General features: G+C 38.7%; 1 protein-coding gene across 3 annotated transcripts in view; it reads right to left on the bottom strand.

The window, feature by feature from the left end:
- Positions 1-21,522, bottom strand: part of MYBPC1 (myosin binding protein C1) — an 82,958-nt gene that overhangs the window by 29,334 nt on the left and 32,102 nt on the right. For 2 of the 3 annotated variants that reach the window (XM_086754504.1, XM_086754494.1), the window contains exons 4-16: positions 21,305-21,340; positions 20,026-20,061; positions 17,282-17,386; positions 15,379-15,527; positions 14,893-15,010; positions 13,544-13,595; positions 11,845-11,901; positions 7,740-7,906; positions 5,336-5,468; positions 3,559-3,683; positions 2,257-2,362; positions 1,784-1,950; positions 138-300 (exon numbers count right to left, since the gene is read on the bottom strand). In XM_086754504.1, the coding sequence (XP_086610630.1) occupies positions 138-300; positions 1,784-1,950; positions 2,257-2,362; positions 3,559-3,683; positions 5,336-5,468; positions 7,740-7,906; positions 11,845-11,901; positions 13,544-13,595; positions 14,893-15,010; positions 15,379-15,527; positions 17,282-17,386; positions 20,026-20,061; positions 21,305-21,340 (1,414 nt within the window). The remainder of the gene's footprint in view (positions 1-137; positions 301-1,783; positions 1,951-2,256; positions 2,363-3,558; positions 3,684-5,335; positions 5,469-7,739; positions 7,907-11,844; positions 11,902-13,543; positions 13,596-14,892; positions 15,011-15,378; positions 15,528-17,281; positions 17,387-20,025; positions 20,062-21,304; positions 21,341-21,522) is intronic. The other variant, XM_086754512.1, reaches the window with a different exon arrangement.

Below are 21,522 nucleotides of genomic sequence, written 5' to 3' on the forward strand. Positions count from 1 at the left end.
GATGATAAAAATAAATATGTTTGAGGGACACAGGTTAGGCTTGATTACCAGATAATTTTCAGTGAAGTAACCCACATGTTGGCACATCGTTACAGTGTCATTCCATCAAAAGTCAAGTCAATACACGACAGGCTTACCTTCCTTTGTGATAAAGCTTTACACGGTCACTAGCCTCAACCACTTGCCCATTTTTGTACCATTTCCCTGACACATTCTCAGATATCTCACACTTCAGGTGGATTTCCTGGCCAAGCCTCACAGTCTGATCTTCTAGTGCAAGTGATATCTTCAGTGGTCGCACTTAGGAAAACAGAAGCAGAGATATTAATGCTAATATCAACCAATAGCTCATGATTCTGTCTTGGAGCCATCACAATAGTCTTCAAATCAGAAAAATGCCTCCAATAATAATGGTCTTGAGTCAAAATACCAGTAATATGTACAGGTAAACTACATAAATGAACCTATTTTCCTGTAGTCTGTTGCCTTAGAAAGGGTGATCCAAAATACCCATGCCCTGACTGGGAAAGCTCCATAGATATTGCCAGTAGAATAACTAAGCCCAAGAGCATAATTTGAATGCTGTCCTCTCTCTGGTGTTTAGGTGCTGGAGGTAGGGTGTTTCTATCCTCCAGAGTCCAGTAAGAAACTTTCAAGAAGTTAAAGACCTATGTCCCCGGACCTATGCAGTAAAAGGGATTACCTTCTAGTGATCTAATAGTGACTTAACCGCCCTCATAGCTCTCTCAGCTGATCCAAGATAATACCAACGGATTTCATCACAATGAAGACTGTAGTTCTAAACCTGATTTGTCAGGCTGGCCAGTAAGCCTAACTTCATACACTGTTTGTTCTCATGTTTGCTGAACTGCCTTAACTCACCTTATGAATACCCATAGATATTACTAGCTTTTGTAAAGCTTGGGTCTGAGAATTGGTGCCCCAGTTACCTTCCACTTTCTGGAAGATTAGATGCTGTAGACCAGAGCCCAGGCTGAACACACAGTACCATCTGTATGCAGTAAATATCCCTGACTATAATCTGATGTAGAGAACAAAGAGTGATGGGAAAGATAGTGTTTTATAGAAAACCAGTTGGAAAAGCCTCAGAAGAAGTTGCATGAAAGGAAAGATGACGGAGCTCAAGAGCCATGGAGGATAATTTCCAACTTGACAATAGAACATCATGAATTGGTTATGCTTAGGATGCTGATTTGTACAAAACAATCAAAAGCAGTAGGAATTATGCATAATGTATGGTAACTTTAGGGGATGGGCACATACATTTGACTAAAAACCACAGGTGTTTTAAAGAGATATTCCTAAACAATACTGAGAGATCTATATAGTCATATGTTTCACCTTATGAGTTCTGGTCAAGTGACCCTGATGCCTGTTAACAGTACGCCTAGTTACGGAACTGCTTGTTTTTTTCCAACATTGTTTTTTTTCTGATTTTGGCTAAAAAGCCTTGATTTGGCCTTCCAATGAAAACCTGAAAGGATTGAAGAAAAGAGGATACTTGGAAATTTCACTTTGTTGACCTATTATATCTTTGGATGGATAGCTTTATTTTCTATCGTAATGAAGTGACAGAAAGTTTTCATTGCTTGTTACTGCAAACAGTGTCTAAAGGAAAGTCACTGCTCTGGAGATTTGCAGCAAAGAAATTGTATGGAATTTAAGTCTGCTTTTAAAACTCCCAGGCAAAGGCAAGCAAATTGTTTATTTCTGTAAGCTAGTAAACTGTGACATACAAATTCAAGAGCGAGATGATACTTACAATCAACTGAAAGCTTAGCTTCTGATTGCCCTCCAGTTGTCATTACTGAGTAAGTTGCATTGTCATTTTTTGCAGCTTCCTCTATGATCAAAGTGTGTTTTTTACCCTCAACCTTGATTCGATACCGAGATTTAGGTTCATTGGTAAGTTCTACACCATTCTTAAACCTATTGGAAAACAAAGCATGATTATTTTTCCAATAGAAGTCCTGTGCGTATGAGACTCCCAGAGACTGAAACTTCCAGAGAAGACTTTATAAGATTTAAAGCACAAGAAAAGGTTAAACAAACTCATCCATGAATGTGTAAGGATATTTTTGCTGTTGCTGCATTTTTGAATAATGTTTTCTTGAGATTTTCTTAACAATTTTCAGGTTTACTGGTCTAGAAAAAGTTGACCAATTTTTGCCTACAATTAAAATATTCTGGGTTTTATTCTCAAGGAAAACAGTATCTGTTCAAAATGTGGCTTACCATTTCACATTTGCATCATCCTCAGACACTTCACAGCTCAGTTCTACTCGTTCACCAACATAGGTACTGGTATCCTCCAGGCCTTTGGTCACCAAAATTGGAGGATCTTTGGAAAGAGAAAATTACAGATTTACGATATGAGATAGAAAACTAACTGAAAGAGGTTTTCAAAATCACCCTATAGAAAACAATATTACAAACATTTAGGTTGGAAAAGACCTTGAAGATTATCAAGTCCAACCATAAGCCAAGTCCAACGCTGCCAAGTCCACCACTAAACCACATCCCTAAGTGTCACATCTACACATCTTTTAAATATCAAGCTCAGTGCAATGTTTTCTGCCTTAAATCAGAAAAGCAGTTGCTCATTAAGATGCCAGTAGGAAAAGTGCTAAATAAAAAAATAACATTTGTTCAGATTAATACCTGCCTTGCATCCCTTTTTATTGATGGTTTATCCAGGCAGATCAGCATGAGAAGCTGACATTCCCCTCTTGCCTCCCACAGATCCCTCTTATAAATCTGTGTTTCCATTAGGTCCTGTAGCCTGTTATGCACAATAAGATGACCTCATGGCATAATGCAGTGCTCTTATTGGTTTAATCCATCCTGTTGTCAAAACTCAAGTTTATTTACCAGCAAGAGATTGTACAACAGTTATCCTACGATATTTATAGGGGCAATGAGCTCCATTATTTTAAATAGATTTCTGAAATATTTTATTATTTTTTTCTCTCACTGTAAGTTTTGTTTTTCTGTTTGTTTTGTTGTGTGTGAGTGGTGCCACGAATATTATCAGTAAGACTATCAACACGGTAGGAGCAAAAAGGGTGAAGAAATGGCCACCCATTCATGACTTTTGATAGAATCTTCCCTTAAATCTGTGCAGATGGAATGAAAACTAGTGCTAGAAAGCCTGATCTGAGAGTAGTTGAAACAGATCAGTTGGACTAAGAGTATCAGGGTCATTAGGTACCTAAGTGTGGTGTTAGGGAAAGCCTAACACTGATAAATGAGTCTCCAAAATGTCTTTATATCTAGGAAGGGGACCACAGCCCCACTAGATCCCAATCCATAGTAAGAAATCAACGATATCCCCATTTCAAGGTTTTCACTAAACTGCTAAATACAAGATGAGGAAAAAAATTGGTCAGGGATCACAGAAATACAGAGTGATCCTAAGGGCTGCCACTATAAATACAAAAATATACCGAACCAGATCCTCCCTGTTAATTTCTGTTGCAGTCAAAGAAGCCACATCAATTTACAGCAGATGAAACAGGAGCAAGCTGACAAAGTTACCTCTCACAAACAGTTCTGTGGAGCATTTCTCATCACCAGCTGTTACGTAATAGCGAGCATCGTCTGTCATCGTACAATTATTGATGAATAAAATTCGCTGGTTACCTTTGTGCTCAAAAATGTATCTGTTTGAACATGAATACAGCAAAGATACATTAGAAAACTGCTGGACCTCTTTTGTTTTATGTAGAAAATACTTTACGGGTTATCAGAGGTGAAAATCCTGTTTTTTTTACATAGAAGTGGAAAAGTTGTGCTGGGAAGCAATTTCTGAGATTCAACAGAACTGTCATAGACATTTTAACAAGAAGAGCTATGATGCAGGGTGACAATGAGCATCTTCTGCCTTGTTCCAAAATCTCAGGCTCGTGTGATATGAAAAAATAAAAACAAAGAATGGAGCAGGCTTTGAAGGATGGCAAATAAAATGGAGTCTGAAATTCTAGATGAGTAAAGATGAAAATAACCAGTAACAGTACACCATCCTCATTCCAACACTCAGCATTTTTGTGAAGTATAATAATAGCTGAGGTTGAGAAGTTAATACTATTGGTAGGCCAGATGGCACAAGAGATCAGTAATGGGATATGGGGTTTTGGTAATGGGATATGGAGCCTTTCACCTTTATGTCACCAGTTAGGTCTGCTCCAGGTTTGTAATGACCAAAGCTCATTAGCATCTGACAGCTGCTTCAGCAGCCTGGAAGAAATGCACTGGAGCATTCAATCCAGGTCCTGCTGCTGGAGAGATATCCATACAGCTGCCTGCAAAACAGTTCTGAACTGCTCACAGCAGATAAAAGGGCTAAAGAAAAGGTACCCTCTTTATTATGCATTTTTTGTCAACTGTAAATATTAATCAAAATCCTTCATTGACTTTTACAGGAACAGAAAGAAGGAAATTGCCCCTTCTCTGTAAGAGGGCTTTTGCCAATTACTATTTTTTTCACAGGGCCAGAGGAGAAGGTTCCTAGGATTTTGTGCTGCTGAGAAACATTTGAGGAACATTACATTGTTGTACATTACTGTACAACAATGACTACACTTGGTCATTCCTAGCTGTGTCTGACTGTGGAATGGGATTTTCTGCACTGGCTTGTTGTGCCCACACTAGGGACTTGGCTCGACTTCTAGCCATTGCTCTACCTGTAGTCAAGTGTCTGCAGCTGAAAAGCCATTTCTTCTTGATAAACCTAGACAGTAAACCAATATGCAGGTGATACAGATGGTGAAGAAGCTTAGGTGGGCTAGACCTGTTGCATATGACTGAAGTCACTTTGAGCTAATACAGGTTATTGACTTCAGTGTGAGTGTTAACTGGGTAGTGGAAGGTGAGACAAACCTCGTTCACTGTCCTCGGGTGGTTTATGAGCCAGGTGGGTAAGTAAGTGATGTTAAACATTTCTCCTCATATCATCCAATTACTGTAGAAAAATTCTGACCTCCTTCAGGTATAGGACTGAGGATAAATCATTTATTTACTCACAGTGCTTCCCAATTTTTAAAAATCTAGCAAGTAGGAAATGGGTCCATGTTTTGTTGAGGATCTCTAATTCTTTTCTCTTGAGTCAAAGGAGCCAATCTGCATTAACATTTAGCATACACTGGACTTTTCTGGGTCATGAGCGATATAGCATCATTTGCATACTTTTCACATATAATGAAATTCAAATATAAAACTGGTGCAATCTGAGCAAAGAGATACATCTATGCAACACACTTGTCAAAGAAGTACATGTGTACCCATTTTATTGCTTACATACAGTAAAACCACTTACTTTGCACTTGGTCGTATTTCTTGGCCATTTTTATACCACTTGAGTTCCACTGTTGGATCTGCTAGCTCCACCATGAACCTTACTTTACCTCCTTTGTCCACCTGATATGCAGGATCAAGACCTTTGGCAAAAGCTGTTGTGGAAGCCAGGTGTTATTATACAAGAAGAACAGCAAAAAGTAAGAATATGAATGCTGAAATGGCATTGCATAAATCTCATCAAACCTGTCAGAATATATGCGCACAATGTTTTGCATCGTTCTGTATTCTTAGACTAGTCCACATCAATCAGTTTATTTTTGGAAACATTAGAATAAGAGCAAAGCTGTGCGGATCTGATTATCTTGACCAAGTTCAAGCTAATATCTCTTCATGACTTTGCAGTGTAACTGTATTCAGAATGGGATTGTGTAGATGTAACTTTGACACCTGTCTGAGATGTGCTATGTCAGAATAAACTGGTATACAACTGGTGCCATGAAATAATTTACAATGACTCTGTAGCAAAGCACTTTTCTATTAGCACCACTACTCAAGTTAACGGAATGTTAAGCTAAAATTCCTATTGAGCTTCCCACTATCCGAATAAACACATTGGTTTGTCTAAAAGCCAAATTAGCTTTCCTGATTCTTTCTGTATTGCAGTTCTGCATTGCAGTTCCACTTGTGATAAGTGTTACAGCTGCAAAAAATTTGCAAAAATATTTGAAACTGGGCAAAAGTTATCAGTCTGTGAATCCTAATGGGGCTTTTCAAAAAGGTTCTTTGCGATGTGCAAATGTAGGCCTAGTTGTTCTGGGCAAGGTAAGGCTAGATGCAACTTAAATGTTTCAAAACAGTTTAACATCAACATTTAGATATTTCCAGCCACAATAGACACAGGGGAGCAGATATCTGTGGCTTGAAAATAATTAAGGAAATGGTACCTCAGACAAATTGCTCACAGCTAAGTAATCCATTTATGCTAAGGTTCATATCATGCATATGTCTGATTGCAGAAGACTGAATATTTCAACACAATAGGAGTAGAGTTATTAAAACTGAAAAGTTTTTTTTTAATGTATCTTTTTGCAGTGTAAGTTTCCAATTTATAATAAAGGTGGTGTGAAGGGAAGAACACCTTACTCTCATCCTGTCACTGCTATAGACATTTTCCCCAACACCTAGAGCCCCTCCTGTAGGGAAAACCCTGTCCACTGAAAAATCCTGATACGGCTGGCAGCTCCATCATACTTAACTGGGAACTGGGGAAGAGGACCAAACAGACTGGTCTCAGGTGCTGAGATGCCCCTTTCCCAGTAAAACATTCAGGTGCTTCCACATGATGCACCTGGGTAGGGAGCAGCTCTTCCTGCCAGCCATGCAATTCCTGACCTGGCTTCCAGCCCTGCTCCAGAATCCTAGGGGAAAATGAGGAGTTTCCCTGGGCTTTGAGCCCTTGGAGAGCTCCACTGAATACAGAAACTGCCCCAGTGGCTCCGCCAAAGCCCATCGACTCAATTTCTACCTCCCTCAACTATGGCCAGAATCAGATATATCAGCAAATGAAAACTCTAAATAAAAATTAATGTGTAGTAGCGTAACACATGGTGTGATGTGAGGTAATGGATAAGGAGAGAGGGTATATCAGGCATCTGGTTTACAGCTGGGTTTGTGGAGGATTTCGCCTACACAAAAGAGACTCCTCCAGGAAACTGGTGGAACAGCAGTTGTATATATTGCATCCAGTTCTGAAATGCTCTCCAGGAACAAGCAAATGCCATAGTAACATAATGGATAATGTGTTGTGTTTATTTGTGTGTGTGTGTGTATATCTATTATGCAACGTGCACACATATTTTATGTATGCATATATATATACACACACACACACATACATATAAACACATAACTGTATTTATGTATGTATTAGACCACTCATACCATTCAGTAGGGTAGATGGGGAAAGACAGGCCTGAATTTCCTCACCCAGTGCAAAGTGGAGGGTTTTTAGTACAGCTGGGATTTCAGAGGAATGTTAGATTACGTACAAAATGAAATCATGAAGAGCAAACAATCTGTTTGGAGTGGCTATTTTAGGGCAGAAGATACTAGTAATAACACAAGGTCTAAATTCCATACTGTTTGATCAGGTAACACCTTTCCACACAACTGGGTAACTTTGTTCCAGTTGGAAATACTGTTTGGGCAAGAGGGAGGGGTGCTTTTTGGGAAGCACAGAATGGGACAGGGTGTTTACAGTAACCACAGTGGACCAAAGCCGCCTTCTGATTACCGCTTTGCAGTAATAAGACTTGCACTGTAGTGTGCAAGTTCCATTACATGGAAATGAAGCAGCTTTGGGTTTTTAAGGTGGACACTCGTGTTTAACTACTGAACATAAGAATATTCTGCCTTATTCATACCTGCACTCTTCTTCACTTCCCTGCGCATGCGCTTCAGACGCTTTAACATGCCTCTCAGGTCAGTGATACCATACTGAAAAGCAATCTTCTCATATTCACTGGGGTTCGCATTCTTCAGGAGCTCCCACACATCTACCTCAGGTTCTTCCTCTTGCTGTTTAACCTCCCTAACAGTAGCAAAATAAAATTATGGGAGAAGAGTTAGTGAGACTTTAACACACCATAAAAAAAGATGAAGCTGCATCTATGGTGAGGTTAGAAATGTTTTGATCAAAATTTGAAGGCTGCCATCATATTTTTTTATTTCACCCAGTACAAGTGGAATAGCTCAGAACAATATTCACACCTAACTTTACATTTCTTCAAGGCAGAATTTGGATATAAGTTTAAATTTGACCTTTTCTGATGTAATCAGTCAGGAGAGTTTTTATATTACTTCATTATTTAAAAAAAAATACTGTTTGAAAATGTAGTACTATAATAGCATATGAGCTAATCCCACTTAAATCAGTTTTATCTGTTGTAACTTGAGTATAATCAGTTACAATTTATGATGGCACCACTGAGATCTGAGTCTCATCCATATGTTTTTTAATTATATAAAAATGCTTTCAAACACTGAGTCCTTGTAACTGCTACTGGGGGTGATCAATGAAAGGACACTGAAAGCCAAGGGATTCTGGGTCTGTTTATAGTTACACCAGTGTTTCTCAGTTACTTAAAGTTGGCATATGAATAGGAACTGGAGATTTCCACGCCAGCTTGGACTTGCAAGATGGATCTGTTGGCTTCCATGTTTATTTCAGTCTTAGGAGCAGGAAGTGTTTTCAGAGGCCTCTGTGAATAGTATCACCTTTATAGAGAAGTTTCAATACATATTTACTATCTGGATATCCAGGCTAAGACAACCAATAAAGAGAAGTATAATTATTTTCACAATCATGGAATCATAGAATCATAGAATGGTTAGGGTTGGAAGGGACCTTCAAAGGTCATCTAGTCCAACCCCCCTGCAAGAAGCAGGGACATCCCCAACTAGATCTGGTTGCTCAGAGCCTCATCCAGCCTGGCCTTGAACGTTTCCAGAGATGGGGCCTCCACCACCTTTCTGGGCAACCTGTTCCAGTGTTCCATAACTCGCATCGTAAAAAAATTTTTCCTAATTTCTAATCTAAATCTAGCCCCCTCTATTTTAAAACCATTACCTCTCGTCCTATCGCAACAGGCCCTACTAAACAGCCTTTCCCCATCTTTCCTGTAGGCCCCCTTGAGGTACTGGAAGACCGCTATCAGGTCTCCCCGGAGCCTCCTCTTCTCCAGGCTGAACAGCCCCAACTCTGGCAACCATTAAATTGAAGTATCCTAAATAAAATGATAAATTTTGAGATTAACAGCTTAGCTCAATAAAAGGGAACTGCTAGAACAATCCAGGAATTGGAGCAGAAATCTAGACTTTTTTTTCCTGTAAATTTATTAGGATCAGACCAGGATCATTCTGGTTTGATCTAGTTGGTCTAACAAAATCAGTGCTTTTGAGAACAAAGTGAGAAAATAAGCATTTAAGAAATAAAAAAAAGACTGAGCTTTGGAGTGAGAGATTGTTAGAGCTAAGCTCTATCAAGTTTGACAGAGAATTTTCTGTAACATATGTAGAAATAGAACTGGGAGTCCCTGAGAATCTCTGCATGGTTGGATGAGGAACTATGGAAAACCACTTTGCTGTTTAATCCATGAGGTTTACACATTTTTCATAATATGCCAGTGTTATTTTAAAAAGGAAAAAAGCTTTTCACTGAGAAGTATTTGAAATACTTACATTGTTATCTTAGAATTATTGTTAGACAATCTCAGTTACGTAATTTTATGTTTTGTTCCTTTTACTTTTATCTGTGCTCATGCTTTCTGGAGGGTGACTATGTGCAGCGAACACTGGTGTTTCAGTGGGATTCCTTCTGTGTGGTGTCAAGTCGAGATCAGCTTGCAAACATATGTAAAAGCTGACACACCCCATGGGGTGGCATTTTTCTCACCCAGGGCTGGCTGCTTACCATGCAATGTCTGTCCGTGCTTAGGAGAGGTACACTCCACAGGAATTGAGATAATGTACCTCTTTAAAACAGGCAGTAGTTGAGAATAAGGATCAGTTAGAGTATCCTGATTTTCAACCAGCTTGAAATAATTCATTCCAGACTCTTTTTTCGTCTTGTCTAACTGGAGAACAAATTTCGACACAGAGCAAACCAACTTTGTTCTGAGACCGCAATAGTTTCTGCTGTGGGTAGTGGGCAAACAATGCTTGATATTTCCTAAGCAGACTCTCCACAAAATCGCTTTCAGATCTTTTCCCTGAAAATGTGCATTTTGTTGAAAGATGTACTTTTAAAAAAGAAAGACCTAAATGTTTGAATGGTTATGAGATCTTGTGCCTTTTGTAATTTCATGCCATTATTGATCCATTGCACTGATGAAGCATAACCAATCACAGAACGGCTTACTGAGATAAGAACTGGTTTGTCTTCCTGCAAGACCAGCAGAAAGTTAGAAAATAGGCAGTATATAGATTCTATGCATTTATGTTTTTTTAAAAAACATGTTTCAAATATTATGCACCACAGGTGAAAAGTTCTAGCTCTTTCCTTATCAATATAACCACACAAAAGAGAAGAAATGCACCTGCAACAATTCCTCTTGAAAAAATTGAAATGAAAATGTTTAATTGTCTTCATAAAAATGGATATTAATATCCACACTGAGGATTAATTATCAATCTTATTCAATTAAGCTCAGAAGTATGAGGTTGCATTTCAGTGCCTGAAGCAAGATCATGAACCAATTTGACCGATGTCAAGTAACAGTGTTTAAAAACTAAAAGTTTGCTTTGCCCATTAACCACACAGTAGGTATACTATGTTTTTATGGCTATACAGTATTTATCTTGCAAAACACGTGATTTACTTGTTAGTGAAGTGATAGTGACTCTTAAATCACATTTCTCTTTCCACAGGAACACCAAGACCTCTTACATGCAACTCTCATGTTGCTAATAAAACACCCCACAGGCAGTCATCAGAACTGTCATGGTAAGTTGGGTTAGTATGATAGAAGTCAAACCAAAGATCCTAATTAGGGATGAGAAGACTAAAAAACTGAAGACCTGGTGGATTTGAATTGGTTCAGGTAATTCTTTCGCTGTCTACTTCTACCTTTAGCCTTTCCTGTTTGCTTTAGTTGCTTAAATACTATCCTCACCATCATAGCTCATGAGCCCATTGTGAACTTTTAATGTAATTAATACTGCATATTGGGTTTTCCTCTTTCAGATTAAGTGGTAGATGAGATAAAGGATCTAGTTCCTTTTCCAGTTCTCTTGGGCCAGCTGCCATTGATTTCCATGGCATACAGAATTTCTGTGATAAATTTCTTAAAATTATTAATTAACTATCTTGTCTTAACCTGTTAAAAGACTAAACTGAGTTTAACATCTGAAGTAGATAGAGGCATAACTATCATAACACTGGATTGGTGTTATGGTGGCAAACCAGAGAAACGCATGCCCAAATTTTTCTCTATTACAGCATTTAAGTTGAATAAAACACCATTGAACATTTGTGTGCACATATGGAAACACAAAGCTACAAAGAATTAATACCAATGTCTATGGCTTGAATGTGATTTTTCATAGCAGGGTGCTTATGAAATCAACTTAAGATGTATCCAAAGAGGTAAATTTAACCCTTGCATTTTTTCACTCTTGCACCAGACTCAATTTTCTGAACTGCTCATCCCTGTGTAGGAAATTGTTCCGATCTACCCTCCATGCAAACACAAAAGAAATAGCAAGTAAACTAAATGTTATTGGCCTCTTTAGGTTGTGGCTCGCTTTTTTCCCCAGTGCAGTCAAATCTGAAGTTTCTTTTCTGTGCAGTTAAAGGTACAATTAACTGAACATTTGCATATTATACTATGAGAATAATAGTTAGAAACATTGAAAAAATGAAAGGTCAGAAAACTCTTAAGAAGTTATTAATGCTACACCTGACTCTTTCTGTGTGCGAACCTAATGGTTTGCAATCCACACCTGCTCACTGCATCACTTGGTTCTCACCTACGTTTCAGGAGACCACTAAAGTCAAGTTCTCCTGCATCGTCTTGTCCATCACCGCTGTTATTAATAGAAAAAGATCAAATCTTTGTTTAATACAGGAAGACTTAGACAACACACATTGCAAACGCTCTACATGTCTCATATACTCAACACTGTCCAGACACACAAATAATGGTATAAAATCAACACAAACTTGTATTCTTTTTCACACTAATTTTGTTTCCGTAGGCACTTGTGAAAAATAACACAAAGGTTTGTATTGCTTGTTATTATACTTTGATGACAAATTTTTGTAACTGCATACATAAATTTGCCGAGATTTGTGTTAGATTTCAGTAACACAAATAAATGTGAGCTAGTCAACACAAGGAGCTTTGTTTTTCATTTCCATAGTGTATGTGTATAAAAACAAAGGGCTTGTGCTGATCTTTTGCTATGAATGTAAAACAAAGATTTGCGTTGCTGGGTGGTGCTTTTAACAATGCATAGCTGTGTCAAATACTGATTGCAAAGCATTACACTTAAGATTTAACCTTCCTCTAAATGAAGGGAGAAATCAGTGAAAAAAAGGAACACTACATTGTACATTTTTACAGACAGAATGACAGTCCTGTGAAGGTGCATTTCTTTCTATATTGTGACCTTAAGCAGTAACCTTATTATAAAGCACATATAGACAGAAAAAATGCCCTTAATATTTCTAAAAAGTAAGGGCAAAATCCTGCAGATATTAAGTCAAATGATGCCAATATTTCATCCCAGGTTTTGCATACAAGATATTACTTAGAAAACCAGAAAATATTCAGATATCCTCGTGTGCTTGGGCAGAATAGTTATTGCATTTTTTTTTAATGTGCTCAAGAAAGGAGTGCACCTTAAACGTAATATCTTTTGCATTTACTCTTTAAATCAAATCTCTCTTAATAAAAGCAGTTACTTCTAAGTCACAACTTTGCTTGTATGTGTAAAGAAACAATATCTTCATTAATTTTCTATTTGTAAAACCTTTTCATTATGAATACTTCTGTCCTTCTAAGATAATTTTCTCCATAAAATGTGAAGATGACATCTGCATTGGTTTGAATTACTATTTCATGACAATCTATACTGGTTTGAATTGCTATTTTATCACAAAAGTAACTAACACATGAAAATACTTCAGACACAATGCTTTATCTTACAGCCTCTGCAAAATATTATATCTAGTTTTTCTGTAACAATGGCCTTATGAGACACTTTTTTACTGTAAGAAAATGTAGAACTAGATTGTATCTTCTTGAAATCAGTGTGAATTTTCTCTCTGCTTTTAGTCAGGACAGGACTGAGACCAGGAACTTTGATATTGTAGCTGACAATTTTCAGGAAACACACAGTAGAATATTTTACTGAATTAAAATATGATTTTAAAAACCACTAAAGAAATAGATATGTAATTGTCTCAAATATTCCATCTTACCTTAAAGTAATAGCACTGTAATTTCACAGTAGAGTATTTAATATCGTATGTACTGTCTATGTGTTGTAACTGTTTCGTTCTACCCACTACCAACTACTCTAAACCCCACTTCTTTAATCTTTATTTACAAAAGGATTTTTAAAAAATACTTGATACAATTGTCTGCCAAGATTGTTGCAAATTTTGTGCATGCTACCAGCATCTGTTACTGAGGAGCTTCATAGATTCACTGTTTGAAGTTACCTTCTTTTGAAAGCAGATCTGATGTCAATGGATGGAGCAGCTTGGGAAGATTCTATGAAATAACAGTAATACAGGAGTTAAAAACATAATCTGAAATTAATGTAATTTATGTAATCAGTGTAATTTGGCACATGAAATTTGTTTGATTTCCTGCTAAGTGGCCACAGTTTGTGCTGCGCCTTTGGTATTAAGTTCTGATAAATGCAAAACTGCTCAGTGCTAAGCTAAGTTTACTTAATGCATTTCTCTAAACTACTTTCTGCAGTTCTGTGTAGAAGATCTGTCTCTGTGATTCTTCCCCCTGATGCCCTTCCTGCCTACACACGAGCTCTGGCCTTTTTGTCTTCCTGTTCCCTAAGCTTTCTCTTGCATCTTGCACTTTCTCAGTATGCTCAGCACCAGAGGAAGAAGACAGTCTTCTCTACAACTACAGACTCATGTTGGTTCTCGGTGCAAGGATGAATCCCCCTTGTGTGAATTGCCCATTTGTGCCAGCCTGAATCAGATTAAATGGTTCTGATCCACAGCCAGGGAATGGATGCAGCCAGGCTGGCCCCTGCCTTGCTGGCCTCTGAATACACACATCACCCATGGCCCTTGGGCTGTCAGTCAGCCATCAAATGTCCCCTTAACTGTGACTGGCTTTCCCTGACTGGAAAAAGAACAGTCTTGTCTACGCACATGCTTTCTGAGACTGAACAACTATTTTGTCCACTGGCTGCTGGCCCTGGCATTTGTGAAGACATCCGTCTTTCTCAGTCTGATCGTGCAGATATGTGCGCTGTTGTGCTGGCAGAACTGCTCTCGAAGGAAAAGATAAGCCTGTGGGTTAATGTTTGCCAGAGTAAGGCCTGTTATAACACAGAAGTAGACAAAGGCATGACTCCCCAGTGCTCTCCACATTGTTCTATTCTTTATTTTGATGAAGAGTGGCAGAAATAGCTTTGTGGAGTATGATCATACCATGCCTGAAACAGGGTGCGAAGCACTGGCGAGCCATGACCACTCCACATCCCTCTGCTCAGATGCTGCCAGATGAAGCCTCGCTTTCTGAATAGCCCAAAGCCTAGCTCTCCGTCTGGTGTGACAGAGCCTGATTTGAATTCAATACTAGTTTTAACTGCCAGCTTTTCTAATTTTTTGATAAATGTCTCACATGCTGTCTATCCCAATATGTTCATTTAAACAATAAATTACAGACACTTAAGAAAATTTCCTGAACTCTATGCTAAAAATGTTCACTTTAAGCATTGCTTCATTTAAAAGTTCTGAACAAAATGAGGTGGCATTTCACATTAAAAAAAAAGAGAAATCTTTATAAAGCCTTGTAGACACAAGTGGAATCTTACCAGTGACTTCAAGGTCAAAAGAGCAACTATCAAACTTGTCCTTATAAGATACTTCACAGCGATAGTTCCCTGCATAGTTTTCCTTAGCTTGAATAATATGCATCTCAAATGTGTGAATCTGAAAATGAAACATTAATTTCATTAATGTTCATTAATGTGAGGGATACACTTGCACAAAGCAGAAGTTAAAAGATTAGTCTTTTAGACCTAAACCAGGAGTAAAGAATAACTCCATGAAAGGGCTCTGGAAAGAATCTGGAACCCAGAAATGGCAACAGAAAACTTTGCTTTCCCCACCACTACTTGTCCTGCAGTGGGAGAGCAGAAAAGTCTGCTTCTACGCAGGGTCAGAGATCATCACTCCAATCTGCATGGGGAAGCCAGGGCTACAATCCACTGCTCCTGAATTTCTACCTGTTGTCTTAAATTAATCTTTAACCTCTCTTTGGAGCTTTGCTCCCGTAAGAAGGAAAAGTAAAGACACACCTTAGTGTGACGCTCAAAGGACTCTTTCAGCTGCAGGTGCTTCCCCGCTTTACTGGCCAGGTCCATCCATTTTCCTTTAAACCACTTAACATTTGGCTTTCGGAGAAGATCTTTGGCTTCTACTTTGGCTATGAATGTAATATTCCCGCCTTTTAAAAGAGAAAAGAATAATGCAATCGTTGAGGAACATGTGGTTGGTTACATCTGTACAAGTTTGTTTTACTACTCTCCTTCCAGTCTCCAGGTGCTTCCTGTACCACGACAGAATCAGATGAATCACAGAGGCTATGACAGTGCTGCAGTGTCACAGAGTTTAATGATTTGGGGTCTGGAAGCCTTCTGCCCAATGTCAGTGTGGAGCTTGAGTGTCCCAGTTCTGGCTAGGATAGAGTTAATTTCCACCTGAGCTGGGAGAGGAGCTGGAGCTGGTGGAACCTGTGGCTGGGGGACACAGCTGGTATAATTTACTAATTAGCCAACAGCTGGGGTAAGTTTACCCAAATTAGCCAAAGGGCTGTTCCACACCATGTGACATCCTGCTCAGTATGTACATTGGGGCCTGTGCTGAGGGGTGTGTTCCTGCTACTTGGGAGGGAGTTGGGCATCAGGATCCACCATGACTTACTGTACTGTAAATTACATGCTTAAGTATTTTCTGTTATTGGAGTTTTTTTGTTTGTTTGTTTTCTGTCTCTGTTTTCTTTTCTTCTGTTGTTCTCTTAAACTTTTTTTTTTTAAATCTCAAACCATGAGTTTTGCCTTCTTTTCTTTCCCAAATCTCTTCCCTGTCCCACTGGAGAGTAGGGAGAGTGAGTTAGAAACTGTGTAGCTTGGTCCATAGCAGGGCTAAACTACAACACTGAGACACATAGAAGCAGGATAAATTAGTTGAAAGGAGGGGAAAGAGTCTTCTCTAAACAATAATTTGGGAATTGTAAGTTAGGTCAATTTTCAGAACACCACTGGCCAACCCCTGCTGAGTGTCCGTCCTAACGTTCATGGTCTCCAGAGGAGAATACAGCTAACTCCTTATCTTTATTTTACAAATGCTCTTTTTTTTTTTACTCAGAAACTGAGAAAAATAACAGGCATGTATAGACCTCCCCCCCATCTGACCACGTCTTAGTGTATCCCAGTACACAGCAGATGTATTAAGTAGCCTGTTCTGAGCTTCTCACTGTTCCTGCTGCCCTGCTGAGGGTGCAGCTACCTTACCATGTTCGTATGGCTCAGAAGTGCAGTTTGGAAGTGCACCTCCTAACTGTCCCCATTGATTGTGCTCTGGTTCACAACACCGGAAATCCTCACAGTGCTTGAACTGGATTCCTCTGGGGTGAAATTAAAACCAAATATGTGCTCTGAGAGTTTACCACCTGTGCTCCAGCTGCTACTCGGTGTATAGACCACCACACTAAACCAGAGCTGGTCCAGAGCAAATCCCCAGAATGGTTACAGTGAGGGTGACCCTACCAGCTTCCCTACAGAGCTGCTCCTATCATTGTACTTGGTAATTTACACACAACTGTGGGGTACAAAATTTGACCTGGCAATCTCTAAGCTACACCACAGACCTTTGGGTAGATCTTTTCAACATATCAGTAGTACAGCCAACAGCACCACAAGTAACCAGCTCTCTTCTCCAGAAACTATACATTTTACCCATTGTGCTCAGGAACCTATTAGATTTTGAGCTTGTCTTGAATTAAATAATTGGATGTTGCTTCTCTTTGTACAGTCCTTTTTGCCTCTGAAGGGTGGAATATACATTCAACTAAAATCAGTCGAAGTACTTGTAGCTGAGGGTGGAAGGTGTGTGTCACAGGGACTGCACACAGCTGTCCAGCATCTGCCTCCATCTCTGTCTCTCTGGAATTGGCTTTTGATTTTGTTTCTAAGCACTTACCAACGCTCACTGAACCGCTCTGAGGTTTTTCGATAAATAAAGTGGATCTTTGGGAGTCATCGCGTTTTTCTGTCTCTTCTGGAGTTCCTTCTCCAATAGACCATACTGAGATGCAGAGAGAGAGGGAAATGTCAATCATCTGAGCATGTTTCACGCCCTCCAAAACACACTTACCTGAACTTACTAAACTCTCTAACCCTATTACCTCTCTCTTCAGATGTCCTGAAAGATATGTAAGTTTTTGTTCACACTGACATCCATTGCTTGACTGTCACATTGTGTGCAGTTCCTGCAAGAATGCTACCTCTGTGGTGACAGAAAATGAAACCGTCATGGAGGAAGAGAGGGGAACCTGATCAGCCAAGATGGGTACTGAGCAACTCGAATGGCACCAGCATTCAACCATGAGTGCTTTACAGAGGCAATGCACAAAGGTCAGCTCTTTGTTTTTCAGAAGAGGTGGAGGTTCTGAAAACACAAACAGCTACAAGCACAAACAAAAGACATATGATGCATAGTTTCAGTGGGTGTCTTTCAAGCCCAAACTCAGTCAGTTGTACAAGCTCATTTTTCCTATTTGTCTGTAAAATAGGGCAAGGATGAAGCTTACTTTTGAACTTGGTTCTCTTTTACCATGATAGAAGCAGAGAGTTTGGGGATCAGTCAATAGCACGTCCTGCCCCGTACATAGGCTGGTGTTTTACAAAGAAACAATTTGTCAGATGAAAATGATTGTGTCGCATGTTCAGACACAGGCACCTTCTCTTCTTGGAAACTGAGATTTTGGAACTAAGAAGAAACAACAGTACTGAGAGAAGCAACAAGTGAATGGTCTCCCCAGAGCAGAGAACTGTGCCAGCACAGCTGTGCGTTTCTGATCTTTCTGCTTATCTGAACAGCCCTGGCTTTGAGCTGTGCAGTTACATCTTGGGTAAGTTCATGCAAAACTGTGGTCAAAGCTGATTCCTAACAGAAAAAGCAGGGAGAGCAAGGCAGTGAATGTCTGTCCATTACATGCTCCCTTTCTACAGAGAGGCAAAGCATGTGTCTCGTATTCAAAATGAGAGCTTGGGGAGTCCAACTACCACATCTCCTTTTTTTGAGGAGTTATGGCCAGTGCATAGAGGGAACTGAATAAAGCCAGTGCTGCCCTGGTAGTACTGAAGAGCAGAGAAAATGTGAAAATGTGCAGCTATAATTAACAAAGCCATCTGTCACTTTCCAATCAGAGCTGCATCTCCCTTGTTCCCCTTGAACTTCCAGTTGTTTCAGAAGCAAAATTAGCTTTTTGTATTTCATCCAGTACTCTTTTGGTTTTGGTTTCATAACTAGCATAAATGAGGAACCAGTCACACAACACTTCTCACTTAGTCAAAGCCTGGTCTTGAAATGAAAAGTTCCTTTCCTTGCTCAGTATTTTCTGTAGAAACTCCTTTGCCAGAAGTCAGAATTGTCTTTGTACTGTGTAGAGATTACTGCCACAGGAACCTTTTTAACTCATTAAAATTTCCATTGCTCACAAACGCAGCACAACTCATGACAACCATGGGAAAATGCAGCCAAACCATTTTTATTTTCCTAAAGTCTATTAGGAATTTTTTAAAGGTAAAGAAATGCTGGATAGCTTTGCTGTAAAATCTTTGCCTTTCAGTCTTTCAGTGAATTCTGGGTGGTGTACCTAACAGCTTTGTGTATGTCTGCTTGTACGGTATTTCGTGCAGGTATATGTACATGTATATATATTTCTTGCAGACATACATGTATATACACACATGTATATACACATATATGAAAACATATACACAGACATACATGAACACACATATATATATAGATACACATCTATATATACTCTCCCAATAATCCAGATGTTTAGATTATGCCAGTATAACATGCTAGTATATGGAAACAATATAAGAACGAGTGAGAGTTACTGGTGTGAATAAAATGATGTGATAGTGCTTGGTACAGGAACTGGTCACGTGCAGTAACAAACCTAACACGCCACAGGGTGGAATGGAAAAAGGATATTAATAAATGGAAGAAGCTTACATAGAGTCATTAATTCAGTACCACATAGAATAACACCTAAATATTATAATCACCTTTAGATATTAAAGTTTTCCTATTTATTAAACAAACAGAACACGACGTGGGTTTGACGTTGGCTCGGGGGGCTGGCATAGGTGGCTATGCCAAGTCAGTAACCATGGTTGAAGTACCTGCTGCTCATTTTGTTCCAGAGGCTGCAAATCCTGAAACCACAAAAGTGGGTGCAGTATGCGTTACCTGCCAGGGTAGGAAGAAAGAGGTTATGACTTTGCTAAGTTTTCCCCACCGTCCTTTGAGCTGTGAGAAGAAGCCATTCTCCTACAGTCTCCTGGGGCCTGTGTGTGGGATTCAGGTAAACCACTGTCACCCTGTAGGCTGAGGAGGAAGGGAATAGTTGCATATCTATCTATATAGAAATAGGTATAGATAGATAGGTATGTATGTATGTGTAAAATACTGATACATGTCCTGTCTTGTGCAGCAGAGCCTTCTCTCATGACTGGTTTAGCTGCCTGGTTTAGGTGCTAGAACCCTATTTACTCTGATACTTAAAAGCATTTCAACAGTTACAGTTTGATACTGTATAAACAATGAAAAGAAAATTAAATATGATCTTTAAAAAATAAAGTATTAGTAATAATTGTATTATGTAAATTTTGGAGTGTTTCATCATGTTTTTCAGGAGGTCTCACCTGAATCTTTTCTTTCCGCTGGCTTAGACATCCCATCTGAAAGGGAAGAACGATTTAGATGACACCAGCTCAGAGATCACACCTTAACTGACCTCAGATGGTTGGGATTTTAAGAACGTTGATTCTTCATGCAAGAAGATTAGACTAGATATTTAGGACCAAACCGATGAGGAACTACTTGAATACCAGAAAAAAAGAAGTGAACAGCTGAGAAAAAAAATCAGAAATCTCTCCCCCTTTTTACTAGAAAATCTAAATTAGTTTAGTTTAATTCCCATTCAAGATTTCCGTTTTAGTAGTTCATAATTAGAAGGGTTCCGTGAAGCTGATGTTTTCTTCATTATTTGTGTAGTTCCAGATAACAGATGAATTTATGTTGTTCAATATTTATCTGAGAGGACAGTACTTTGAATTATTTAAATAGTCTATTTATTTATCTAGATTGAGCAAAATACTGAGTTAAAAATAAATTTTAGAGTTTTGTGATTTACAATGTTATTTCTATATTTAGCTTTTACCAACGAGGTCCTCTAGTACTGTAAAGCAATGTACTGCTACTGACTTTACAGACAGTATTCCGCCTAAAGTTAATAATGCAAATTCTTTAGGGAGAAATCAAGAAAATGCGATCATTTAGGGCAGTGAAGATAATTAAGAGCATGTTTTTCATTTGACACACTACAGAGTGTTTTCTAGTGTTCAAAATCTCTGTTTCATTCACAGTTTATTTAAAAAAAAACATATTAAACAAGCAATGGAGAAATTTTGCCGGTGTCACATCTATAATGATGGACCCTTGTGCTGTTACTTTTCTTTTACTGCCAACAACCAAAGGCATTTTATCTTCCAGCTTGGCAGCAAGGGCTTGGAGTAGGACATTCAACCTACCTCGTAGGTGATACGGCCTAAGGTGAGGTGATAAATAATTATGTGGATAAACCTGTTTTGAAGTCATAAGGCATCTGTTTTATTTGTAATTCTGGAATTTCCTCTCAAGACTAACCTTAAAAAGAGGAGTTGGTTTCAGAGCTGCTAACTGATATTTTCCCTTCCAATGGCAGTAGTTCTACCAAAGCCCTCAAGATTGGAAAGGAACTATCTCGTATGAAGGCCTTGTACGTCTGAACAGAGATTAATTTAATGTAGAGCACTTCAAAAACCTTCTTTTGTAATTAGTATGTTTTGAATTCAGTCCAATGGTTTGGACTCCTTATCCATTAATTGTCAAGAGAAAAATCCATACATACATACACACACAAAGCACTATCACAGTCCTAACCTGCTGGTGGAGTACTAACTGAAGTGTCATCTTCATCTGTAAAAAGAAATACAAATAAAAAAGTACATAAAGAAACTGAAAGCACAGACGATCATCTGCTTTAAAACAACTATGTGAAAATGTAAAACCTGTAAAAGAAAGGGAAAGAAATCATAATAGTCAGGAGCATTCACAATGGAAGCTTCAAACTGATGAAGAAAGCTTTGCGTAATTCAGTA

This window comes from Chlamydotis macqueenii, chromosome 1 (assembly GCF_036417535.1).
Source record: "Chlamydotis macqueenii isolate bChlMac1 chromosome 1, bChlMac1.mat, whole genome shotgun sequence".
NCBI lineage: Eukaryota > Metazoa > Chordata > Aves > Otidiformes > Otididae > Chlamydotis > Chlamydotis macqueenii.